This window comes from Denticeps clupeoides, chromosome 10, assembly GCF_900700375.1.
Source record: "Denticeps clupeoides chromosome 10, fDenClu1.1, whole genome shotgun sequence".
Classification (NCBI taxonomy): domain Eukaryota; kingdom Metazoa; phylum Chordata; class Actinopteri; order Clupeiformes; family Denticipitidae; genus Denticeps; species Denticeps clupeoides.
This window is the reverse complement of record NC_041716.1, coordinates 20,465,492-20,478,057: the sequence shown is the minus strand read 5'-3', so window position 1 is coordinate 20,478,057 and position 12,566 is coordinate 20,465,492. Positions and strand designations below refer to the sequence as shown.

The following is a 12,566-nucleotide window of genomic DNA, read 5'->3' as shown; positions in this document are numbered from 1 at the left end:
CTAGTGAGTAATACAGCGTATACTCAATTGCACTTTTCAGTCACATTTATAATAGTAAATATATGAGTAAAACATAATTGGAAAAAAAATTAATTATTTACATGAACATGTCCATGTCCAGCTGTAATTCTTGGCCTGGGTCAGATTCAGGCTCAATTTTGATCATTTTATTCGGGCCCGGGTTTGGTCAAGATCGATAAATGAGTGGTCAGCAAACACTAATTCCTCAAGTCCGGACGAATCGCAGCTTGGTCATGCGTATTGCATCGTGCAGTGTACATGATGTATGATCATGATTCACCCTCCCTGCTTGAAATTTGTCGTACGTTGTGAGGTTGGTCCTCACACTAAACTGTTCAAGTTCAAGAATTTAATGATTCAGGATTCAAAGCGTTTATTGTTCATGTGTAGAAAATAAATTACATTTCTCTGTAAAATTAAATTCTTTGTTTGTGGTCCACATACAAATGCTGAGTTAAGTAAATGTAAATAAGATAAAAAGTAGGTGAGGACAAGTGTTGTGCAGATAAATATTAACTGTAACACAGTGATAAGGAAATTACATTATGATTGCATTACATTAAGGAGCAGAAATAGCTTATGTGTGCAAAAATGAGCTTAATGAGTCTTCTTGACCAGCTGTGTGGTGTTTAGTGACCAGCTGAGTTCCTCACTGTTGACCCTTATGTATTCAAAGCTGCTCACCCTCTCCACCTCAAGCTCCCAGATAAACGGTGTATATCTCCTTTGTCTTATCTGTGTTGAGGGTGAGGTTGTTGTCCTCACACATGCTGTTGTCCTCACACCACCTTCACTTTAAGGAAAAAGGACACTCATTTTTGGACGAAAGTGTTCAAATATTGGACAGAGAAGATAAGTGGTTTGAGAGGAGTGGGGGAAGCTTTGCATGTGCAAATCAACAAACCCTCACTCAACAGAGGTGGAGGCCTCAGACACAACTTATCTTCAACATATAATGCTGCCCTTTCATCTATCTCCAAAAAAAATCAGGCCCAATTCACACATCCACCAGGTTGGCCACATTTAACGACCCGCTTAATGGGGGCAGGAGGAACTGCCAGGGCGGGGCTGTCACACCTACCCACCCCCCTCCCCCTGCCTGTGTTCCACTTAACGAGCCTATTCAAGGCAGGAGTGAGCTGAAACCAACCTGGAGGATAAATTTGTGGACAAGCCAACTTCCCTCAGATTGACAAAGTTCTGTGGATGCAGAAAGAAACGTCTCTACATTAAAGAAAGAAAGTCCAGGTGCCATGACTCTATTTTCAGACTCCTGTAAGACTGTTCGTCCCCTCCAGTGATGCGACCAATCACTGCAGTGTCATCTGCGAACTTTAGGATGATGATGTTTTTGTGGAAGGCAACACAGTTTTGGGTGAGCAGGGTGTAGATGATGGGGCTGATGGGGCAACGCAAACAGTTTTTTTCACATTGGAGAACTTGCAATGCGTTAATCATGGGGAGAGACCTCTCTTTTCCCATGGTAATAACCAGGCTGCTGAATAGAAATGGGATGATTAGCAAAAGTGCTTTGATTTAGAGCATGAATTGTATGACATTCAAATAATGTTTGTTATGGTGCGATCTGGTTGTGCTACTGGTTTGATACCTGTCTCTATAAACAGAGATGGGTAACCTGGTGCTAACATTAATGTGAGGTAATGGCATTAGGCTGTACTGAACGTTTCGCCCAGGGGCCCACACGACCCATAATCCGTCCCTGCCTGCCAGTCAAGTAGCAGCACACAGAATCTTGGATCGTTCGACTGTGACAGACACAAGCGAACCCCTTCAATGTGGTATCACCTACTTATCATGACTGGAACAAGGAAAAAAGTTATTTATAGCGGTAAATTAAATAGCAAAAAATAGTTAAAATATCTTGCCAATTTATTAAATATGAGAGATTATGGTCATTTAGAAATGTCATTTTCTTGTATTAAATTCATTGTTCATGTTGTAAATGATTATGAAAGTTGGAAATAGATATTAATTTCAGAATATCTGCATTGACTTCCAATGGAATGCTGTGTTCGTTAACCCAAGTCCGACACAGCTTTTTACACTGTAAAAGCTTAATTAGAAAAACCTTTTTCATCTTATGTCACCTACTCACATATGCTAAAGTGTGAAAGGGTAAGACTGAGTAATGATGAAGCCTTTCAGCAGAAGCACACAACATGTTGAAAACATCTCAGATATTGTACAAGTTTCCGCATTCCATTTGTGGGATGGTATAAAGATATTCTGTTTGTATTTTACAGAATGTGCTTTTTCCTTGTAGCATGACCACCCCACCTAATGACAGCAGCCAGAATTCTGTATGTGGCATCAAATGTCATGCAGTGCAGCTTTAGAAAGTGATCATGTGGGTTTTAAAAAGATTAAACTTGTTAGTGTACACAAACACACACACAGCCTTAGCACACAGTGTATAAAAGTATTTATTGCTGGTTGAATGCAATGCAGACATCTCCTAAAATCTACAAATCCAAACATGTCTGATTATTTGCAGACACAGTGCAATTAACTCTTAATCATGTATTATATCAAAGGCATCACAAGGATGGAAAAACATAGATTTTTAGTCTTTCTGACATATGATATTCTATTTCTCTTTCCAGCAGCCTAATTTGCAGAGCAATTCGCTGTTAAAACCGCTCACCACAAATTACAGAACAATAATAGAAATGAAATGGAAATTTTTTCATTCCTTGAGGTAAAAAAAACATTTTGCAGATGTTAGTCCATGTAAAGTCTTCACTCTAAAATACTGATGCAAAGACAACTTCTTACCAACAAAAATAAAGTAAAAAAAAAAAAAAAAAAGGCAGAAGAAACGGGTGATTTAATTTTACAATGTAAAATGTAAAGGACCAGACTCTTGCCCCCTAACAGAAGATAAATGCCTTGACCAGCATCAGCACCCGCTTTTCCCCCTCTTTTACGTCATCATAGTAGAACGGTTCCCAGGGGGCTCTTCAGTCACATACAGAGCATGAAAGAGCAAGAAGAGGAAGCGCCTGGTCCCACATATGGTCAACTTGAAAAATACACTTCTCTGGGTATAAAAGTAATATGTTTGTTAGGTCATTATGTGTTCCTAAGAAATAAATAATGAGAGCAAACATACGCCATCCGCTCTCAAGTTGAGGCGAAAGTGTGCCAAACCAATGTCAGCGCTGAGACCTACCAGAAGGCCCTTAGATCTACTCTGAGCATTCTGCACTGCTGCCAGCCTCACAGCCCACAGCACGCCAAGCATGAAGACAGGAAGAATAGTGCTAACCATGCCAACAGGAATGTTACATCACTCTCCACCACACAAAGCACTCAGATCCAGATCTCCATACATGCAGTTTCTAGGCTAAAAAGGGTCCAAAAATACACAATTACAGCAGGAACAAGGTTCATTATATAATTAGAAATAGGAACTGGCAGTTCAGTAGTGTATAAACACCAAAGGCTTGTGCTGTTTTTTTGTGGGAGTTGTGGACTGCATTTTACTGCTGAACCTGACCAATGTACATTCCTAAATCCTGGAGGACACCAAAAAAGCCTTTGAAATTATCTTTTGATGGCGAGTGAATTTAATTCTCTGTAAGCATTTATTAATGCCTAATGACTTTGCAGTGAGTAGCCATGAAAGGTAACTGGGGAGCAGTGTGTGGGGATGGTACTCAGTGGCCCCTTGGCAGTTCAGGATTCGAAATGCCAACCTTCTGATTACGGGCTGTTTCCTTACCCGCTAGGCCACCACTGGAATATACTCAATGTATCGCAGATTGTTCCATGGACGATGTAGTAAATGATCAACATTGAGCATAAATCCTATGTTAAACAAAAGTAAAAGCAGACGGCTCCACCAATCCAGAAAACTCTCCAGACACATGCACGTTTTGTACCGGAAGAGAATCAAATCCACAAAATCCCATGTGATTTAAGAGACATTAATTGGAGATGGAGGAAGACTACTTTGTTCAGCAGAAAAACTAAACATTGAGTCAGGAACCTGAGATGGGAAGAGAAAAAGAATGCAAAACACACAACTCACAAATACAGAGTTTTAATACATTAAACAGGGAACCAAACAAAAATCTCGTAATGACAGAATCAGTATGGGACATGGCAAAGATACATTTATACTAATAATTACAGATGCACACAATCAGGTAATCAGGAGCACAAGACAGAGTAAATCACATCCAGATTCCAGATTTTTTCATGTTGTTCGAAAAATTAAATGGAATAATAAATACATTTATTTAGTGGTGATCTAGAAGTGAAATAATGTTTTCTATTACATTCTTGATGAAAATGTAGCTCATTATCAGTTTTATGTTTTCATTCTTTGAGCAGTTTTAATCCCTGGTTTTAAAATGTATGATGCTTCAGGGATTACAAATGGCCTACAGTCACTTTCTCTGTTTATGAGAATTTCCCGTAAATTTAGCTCTCCGCTGACTGTTTCAAATACAAACTATTGTCTCACAAATATGTGAGTTCACCTAGAAATTCTCTCAATAAGAAGCATGTTGGAGATAACACTTTTTATTAAATCAAACCTGCCACAGAGTCCCTTCAATTCTCTAAGAGGAATTCTAAACTCCGAGCACACACCATATCCATATTCTGGTTTGAATTTCCTCTTCAGTCGGGACTCAAATAAGGATTTAGAATTTGTGTGTGTTTTATAATGGCAAAATAACCTCTGAAGTGTATTTCTTTCTCCATTTCATGGCAACTGATACAAAGGGGATTGCTTGGCATATTTTTCTTCCCTCAGGCGCCAAGTCTTGTTGACATAAAAGGAATAGTATCTTTTCAGTAGATTAAGAAGCCTTATATTTGTCTGGTTCCACTAGCATTGCGCAGAGCTTAGCAGAGGCATAAACAAACGAATGGGAACTAACAAGTGTCTCCAGTGGCAATATATTTAAGTAGCAGCAGGGGTTACTTCTACGGGTGCCTGATTCTGGAAAAATTCTATTCAAATCTAAATGTCCATTTATTTATTTTTCCATTAGCCTGAAAGGAAATACAGCCCTGAGAAAATAGCAAAAGTAAAAACTGTTGCAAAAAAATCTTCAAACTAAACATCCAGTTGTGCAGCAACTAGCATGTTAGCAGGGCTATTGGATCACAATTGCCAGGTGAGTGGTTGTGAGCTACCATTCCTGCACAACAAACATTTCATTTATAAGTGCGGTTGTGTGGCTTCCATTGCTTGCTGTAGTATGTTAAACTCGACTCTGGCTGACCATTGTCTGGAATATACTCAGCGCCAAATTTTTATCTAAAACTGGACTACATGTTAAGGCCGTTCTTGTTGCTTTCTTCAATGATTCCACTCTTCATATAACTGAAGTATAGAATAAAAAAATAGGGATCATTCTACTTGCTTCAATACCAGACTAATGTTCTTCCGGTCCTGATGAAATCTTCAGGAAGTATTATAAGCACATTCCATGACTCACACAGAAGAGCATGAGTGTTACTACGTCTGGTCACAGTTAAGCAGACCATGCTAAGCATATGGACATCTCTTCAGATCCTTCCCTACTTCGGGCATTTAGCCAAACTGTGCAGCCGTAGTAGTCACTGGCCACAAGCCTACTGAAAAGACTGGAAACGAATGAAGATTAAACCTGGGTTCAGTTCTACTTCTGAGATGTCACTCCATGTATTTACTGCAAATGGTGCAGATCGGCACAACAGTACGGTGACAGTCCTGCAGTGATTGTGCTATGATGTGCCATGTTTGGCATGACTTGATGCCATCGGTATTAAATAGTTTACAGATTAATCACATTTGTTGACATAGAACAACAAAATGTGACAGGCCATGCACATTTATCAAGTACTGGTGGAAAGGCACAAATACAAAAATGATAAATGACTTCATGAGAATGTGCTGTTTACAGGAAGAAAAATAAAAGAGAGGTGTTTAAACCGCATTGTTAGTGCCTGGGTTTATACATAATAATTATTTACATTCACTGCAATTTGATGCCTTAGTCTGTTCAGAAAACTGCTCTCAAGATGTCTGGGAGGAGGAAGTCAGTCAATGTGCACTGAACACTAATAGCTATAAAAAACAGTGAATGTCACCAAGACTGGATCCTGGAAAGAAAGAAACCCATGCTTTAACCCCTACATAAGACTTGGCTTGGTTAAAAGAGGGACGTGTTTTATTAATTCAGGCTGATGTGTTTATGCTAAACAGACACTAGACAGATGGGGCACTGGTCTAGCATGCCTTGGCAAAAAACGCAGGGATGTGACATCATGTGAAACAATTAGGAAAAAGTTGCGGGAATTGGCAGCACAATTTGCTTTTTAAAAAGTTAAGAAATGGTTCACTTCCAAAAGAATAGTATAACCACATTTTCTGGTAGCTGAAGGAGCATTTATTAAGGCATGAAAATGTAATCCTTTTACTGTACCCTGTGGCTGAACAAACAATAATTTAGGTCAGTGCTGCTCATATTTCATCAGTCCAATTGGCAGTCCGTTTTGTAAAACATTGGAACCAACAGCCTAATATTGTGTAGTCCTCAATCATGCAACAAAAATAGTTACGCTAGTTACAATAGTTACAGTAAAAATAGATACACTGACACTTAGATTCCACAATCTTCTACCAAAATGTCAGAAGGGGTGTAGAGCTTGCCTTATTCCCATAGTGCATCCTGTAACATTTACATTTACATTTACATTTACAGCATTTATCAGACGCCCTTATCCAGAGCGACTTACAATCAGTATTTACAGGGACAGTCCCCCTGGAGCAACTTAAGGTTAAGTGTCTTGCTCAGGGACACAATGGTAGTAAGTGGGATTTGAACCCGGGTCTCCTGGTTCACAGGCGAGTGTCTTACCCACTAGGCTACTACCACCATCTCTACCTCATTGAACATCCAACAATGATTTACATGATAAACATGATGGAAAGAAAATGTGATTCATCTAATCAAGGTACATTCTTCCATTGATAATCTCCAATTCTAATGCTCATGTGTGTATTGTAGGAGCTGTTGTTGGTGGACAGGTCATGCTGACCAGTCTGCTGCTACACAGCAAGCTGTGCTGCTGTGGCCATCCAGCATTACCAGATTAGGTAGGACAGACACTCACCACCAGCATCAAAGAGTCACACATGGTCACGATTTCACAACCAAATCAATTTAAAACCATGATTCGAAAAAATCTGATTTTGAAATCATGAAAAACAGCGATTTAGTTAAATAGTTTGAGAATCCTGGATTTAAGACACTCAAAGCTACATACAGAACCTTGGGCTGCTTCTGACTGGACAATGTGACATCACAGATGTTTGCTAGTTAAATGAGTATTTATATTCTCATGCATTCTCAACATAAGTTTGGAGTTTTTATTTTGGCAGCTTAAACAAATGATCAGAATTGAAAAGTCGAGTTGGCTGACTGGGGCGAAATGTGAGTGAGGTTGAGCAATGCAGTCTTACCCACTGTTCCTGACAGCATGCAATAAAATGCCTGGAACAAAACTTGACCAGACGTAACACACCTTCTCCAGCACACCCCTCCTCTGGCGTACAGAGTCACCACACTGTCATTTTCTACAGCGCCAGTTACTGTTATTATACATCCTTCTCCCTGAAACAGATTCTTGAAGCAGGCTCCTGTACCAACATCTGCTTTCTTTTGTTGTTTTTACTGTATGAAATCCGAGTGACTCTGGAGGCAAATAAAGCCACGGGACAGAAGAAAAGAAAAAAGAAAGAAAGAGGAACCGAGAGAGACAGAATGATGTAAGAGGAATTCCTCACATGGTTAGAATCTATCCACATCAATCAGGTTGATTTGGTGGCAATTACAGTGACCCACCAGACTGTCATTAAAACTACAATAATCAAACTTATCAGGGTTTTATTTAAATTTTACAAGATTTTCATTTATTCTAAATAGACAAGTTTGCCGAAAACAAACTTTACTATGAAAGTGCTTTCACTAAATGGTATGATTACAAGCCTGATGTCCACAATTAGACACATTTTGAGGATGTGGCTTTCTAGAGACCAATAAAAGAGAGTGAACAGCTCTGGAGCATATAAAGTGCACAGGGCCATGAAAACAAAGCACTCGTCTCAACCTTCCCACACCTGATGTGAGAGGGTGTGACTGAGCAGGACACTGCACTGCAAAAACAGAGCAAGTGGGAGGGAGAGACGGGAAATGGGGTGGGGACTGGGGGGGGGACTGGGGGGGGCAGTGAATGTGATCCCAACCAAGAGGGGAGGTGCACGTGTGCAGAAGCTATTTAAGATGCCACCACACCAAGGTCTTCAGTGTAGAGCTGACAGCTGAACTTTGGTCTTCATTTGGAAAGAGCAAAAACCATCAGGCACAGTGAGGAGAAACCGAGAGAAGACAACACACGTCTAAGGTTGGAACATCGCAAAAGTGCTTTATTTTAAGTAAAGACCATGTTAAAGTCAATGGTATACGTAGCCATGCTGCTCCTGCTGGAGGACACAACTGCCCAGAACCCTATAAAGAAGCGCCTGGCCCCACCAAAACCCTCAACCAAGGGCCAGTGTTGTGATGAGGTGCGCTCCCTCAAGGTGCAGGTGGCCAACCTCACCAGCATTCTGGAGGAGCTGAGCCGCAAGCAGGAGTCCGACCTGTTGAATGTGGTACGGCAGATGCTGGAGCTGGACAAGCAGAGTCGGCAACAGGAAGCTCGTGTCACCGAGGCAGAGAGCAAGTACTCCGAAATCAACAACCGTGTGGAGATCATACAGATGCAAGCCTCTCAGGCAGTCACCAAGACCTCTTCAGGTAAGAGCACCAACACTACCGGCCATCTGACCTCAGACCACAGGTTCAGGGGACAGAATTCTAAGACTGGTGAGGCTAAGGAATTAACATTATCCGAAGAATTATCTTTGGACGGGATGCTGGCATTAACAACATGATCTTTCTGTACAACACTACTAGATACCACAAAACCAGCCCACCTCCCCGCACGCACGCACACACACACACACACACACGACAGCTGCTGTCTGGCCAGGTGTAAAAATCATACTGCCAACCCCCACCATAAATCAATCATGGAACAATGGCCTCTCAAGGCTGCAGGAAATGAGTTTTGTCTGTGATTTCATGTTCACTTCTCCTCGTTTCCTCAACTATCCGCCCGTCAGAAATGTTCATTTGGCTCAGTTTGGGTTAATAAGCCTGATTGCTTTAGCAGTTGTACAGATGTGTTAAATTAAATCTAAGGCAAGTAAGACAGTAACAGTGATGAAATGGAGTGTCTACTTCATCCACCTCTTTCCAGCTCTTCAGGAGAACTGCACAATATCAATAATTCTTTAACACATTTACAGATGTCTAAACCTGTCATTACTCTACAGAGTGCAGACCTCCAACTGCTGTTTGCTTTTTTCTTTTTTTTACATGCGTTCCTCTCTGGCACACAAGACCATAATTTGCACCCATAACCTGCTGATTACAAAAAAAAGGCTGGTCACTTCCCTAAAAAGTCTATGAATCATCAGCCATTACAAGGAGCTTCATGCTCCCAATGCTCTATTTCAGACCTTAATTAGACTGCAGTCTACAGCAGTGTTGTTTTCCTACCGCTGGCAAGCCAGTTCAGTGCAAGGACGCTTTGTTAAAGAATTTACAAATTAGACAGAACCAGGCCTTGGCAGGAGAGGGAGGGACAGCAGCGCTGGAGGCAGACTGGTTAAACTGCCGCCGTGAGAACAGTCGGGGTCTCCCCTCTGATGTGCTGCACCCCCTCTCCACAGGGATCATAAAGCCCCTCTAATAGAAACTCCATACCAGGCAGTCAGACAGAAGCCCAGAGTCTAATGTTACTTCGGTGCCTGGGCTGGAGAATGAATCAGACATTATTTGTTTAACTGCTTTTGCCCTAGTAGTGGTCGCCAAGAAAGCTAATTTGGACATTTTCTCTTTCTAGATGCAATCTATGACTGTGCATCCCTGTACAGCAAAAACTACAAGATCTCTGGGGAATACAGGTTGCCAGCTGATGACTTCCTGGGAACACCAGATCTGGATGTGAGCTTCTATCGGTCAATCCTTCTCATCCAGATGCAAATATTAGTCCTGAAATCAGTCCTGAAAAAGAGATGATCTAATCGTGCCTCTGTCTCTTAGGTCTATTGTGACATGGAGACTAATGGTGGGGGTTGGACACTCATCCAGAGGCGTAAAGTTGGTTTGAGCAGCTTTAACCGGGACTGGAAACAGTACAAGAGTGGCTTTGGCACAATCCGTGGGGACTTCTGGTTGGGCAATGACAACATCTTCCGCCTCACCCGCCAGCCCACCACACTGCGGATAGAAATGGAGGTATGGGCCAGAGCAGTGATGCTGATTTACATACACTTTGTTTTAGCTTGTGCTATGTCCTGAAATAAAAAAAAACAAAAAACGAATTAAGACATGTTCATTCTCTGCAGGACTGGGAGGGTGAGACCCGCTACGCTGAGTACAAGTTCTTCACCATCGCCAACGAGCTAAACAGCTACAAGCTCTTCATTGCCAACTACAGCGGCACTGCTGGTGACTCTCTGCGCTACCACAACAACACCAACTTCAGCAGCAAAGACAAGGACAATGACAAATGTGTGGACAACTGTGCTGATCTTCGCAAAGGTATGTCAGGTCTTATTCAGTATGAGAGATCAACCTCTCTTCCAAAACAATGCAGATAAACTAACCATGGCCCTAAAGACCCTAAAGCCTTCTTAGAATTGTATTGCATTGTGCTGTCCGCTTCAGGTGGCTACTGGTACAACTGCTGCACCGACTCAAACCTGAACGGCATGTACTACAGACTCGGAAAACACACCAAGAACTCAGATGGCATCACCTGGTATGGCTGGCATGGACCCAGCTACTCTCTAAAGAAGGTGGAGATGAAGATACGACCTCAGGGTTTCAGACCTTAAAGACTCTGAAAGCACATCTAGAGATGAATACCACTGATAAGAGTTCAGAACCATATCCTTGGTAACCATAAAAAGCTTTTCCTTTTGTCTGAATGTGTGAGGACCATGTTTGGTTGCCAATTGCAGTAGATGTTTTTTTGTTTTATTTATCTTTCATTCTTCCACAATCTTCATATGAAGGGGCAAGAGCTGCATTTCCTGTGTAGTTCTCCTACAGCCAGTAAGTTGTATATTTATCAGACAGCACCATGCTCACAGCTGTGATTATATTTCGTTGAAACAGAAATGGCCTTTGTCTGAGGGACAGACAATATTTACTGAAAAATTGTGAAATTTGTAAAATGTGTACAGGTATGCCTTTGAGTAATGAATGAATAAAAATTGTATTTTTAAAAGAGTCTCTGAGTAAAACATCCCAAAAACACACACAAAAGTCTCCTCTGAAATCTGGTCATTTCTGACCAGATCCTGAGGCTGTTAACCTCTCCTCACTGAGATGAATGTTAGTGTCTGAGGTTCCTTCCCACAGCAGTTCACCACTGTTGACACTTTCCTGACATCTCTGTCAAGGGACTGTCAGCAGCATGAAGACATTGCACAGAATCCTCATGTGATTGAGTGGAATCTGTTGCTGTGGCTGGGTATTGGGATGCAGAGTTCAGTTTTTTTTTTTTAATAAAATGTATTTATTGAATAAAATCCAAGAAATGCAGTAAAGAGCATACTTTTCAAGTCTGCATCTGAGATCTTCTCATGAGAAATCATACATATACAGGAGCAAAACACATGTAGGCCCACAATGACAAAGCCTAGGATTTTCATGAAACACTCTCAGACAAACATGTGACCTGGTAGGACCTTGACTGTCCCACAACTGTTTGGGAGGTCTATAGGGTGACACCACAAAATCAGGACCTTTTAGTCTGGTTTGACCTTGTGAGTCCACATGTGCAGGGACTTCCTGAGGTGTTGACTGGTGGTCACGGATCATCTCTCTAATCTGTTCATCATGAGGGTTAGTGAGAGGGCTTTTACAGAGCTAGATTATGTTGAGAATCACTCTGCCCAAGCAGTGGCCATTACGTAATCTTCAAAGGCAAAATACAATAAATTATAAAGTCAAAGTGCAGTCAAGCAATTAACCCAAACATTTTATAGCAGCTCTTAGATGGAGTAAATTACAGAAAAGATTTTGAGACAGCAAGGGACATGCATGCTCTCTGTGTATTTGATCTGATTTATGTGAACTATGATAAGTCTCCCAGAACTGGGAACTGACCTGTGGTGGGGTCAATACTGGGTATCTCTGTATTGATCTACTTAAATAACACTAATCACAACTACCTATATACAAACAAACATGTAAGAGAATATACACTGGAAAAACAAAGATTATGCCCACTTGGCTGGCTAGTTCTACCCCTTAACTGAGAGCACACAGAGCATTCCAACATTTATTTGAAATCCATTTCAACGTTGCTTCAGTAGATGATTTGCTGATGCATTTAATACAGACAGATGGAGGAGACATACACAAGCAGGCAGTGGCTGGGCTACTGGATATCACAAACTC

At 41.2% G+C, this 12,566-nt stretch overlaps 2 protein-coding genes across 2 annotated transcripts in view; one reads left to right on the top strand and one right to left on the bottom strand.

The window, feature by feature from the left end:
* mtor (mechanistic target of rapamycin kinase) overlaps window positions 1–12,566 on the bottom strand; it is a 65,198-nt gene that overhangs the window by 28,985 nt on the left and 23,647 nt on the right. The window lies entirely within an intron of this gene.
* On the top strand, window positions 8,284–11,388 carry angptl7 (angiopoietin-like 7). Its single transcript, XM_028992784.1, has 5 exons — window positions 8,284–8,843; window positions 9,997–10,097; window positions 10,197–10,391; window positions 10,502–10,697; window positions 10,824–11,388. The coding sequence occupies exons 1-5, from the start codon at window positions 8,489–8,491 to the stop codon at window positions 10,991–10,993; spliced, it is 1,017 nt and encodes a 338-aa protein (XP_028848617.1). The 5' UTR covers window positions 8,284–8,488; the 3' UTR covers window positions 10,994–11,388.

Bases quoted from the DNA above. Each gene is read 5' to 3' on its own strand.
- angptl7 (XM_028992784.1), top strand. From the start codon at position 8,489: ATGTTAAAGTCAATGGTATACGTAGCCATGCTGCTCCTGCTGGAGGAC. The intron at 8,844-9,996 runs GTAAGAGCACCA...TTCTCTTTCTAG, and splicing joins AGTCACCAAGACCTCTTCAG to ATGCAATCTATGACTGTGCA. The intron at 10,392-10,501 runs GTATGGGCCAGA...CATTCTCTGCAG, and splicing joins CACTGCGGATAGAAATGGAG to GACTGGGAGGGTGAGACCCG.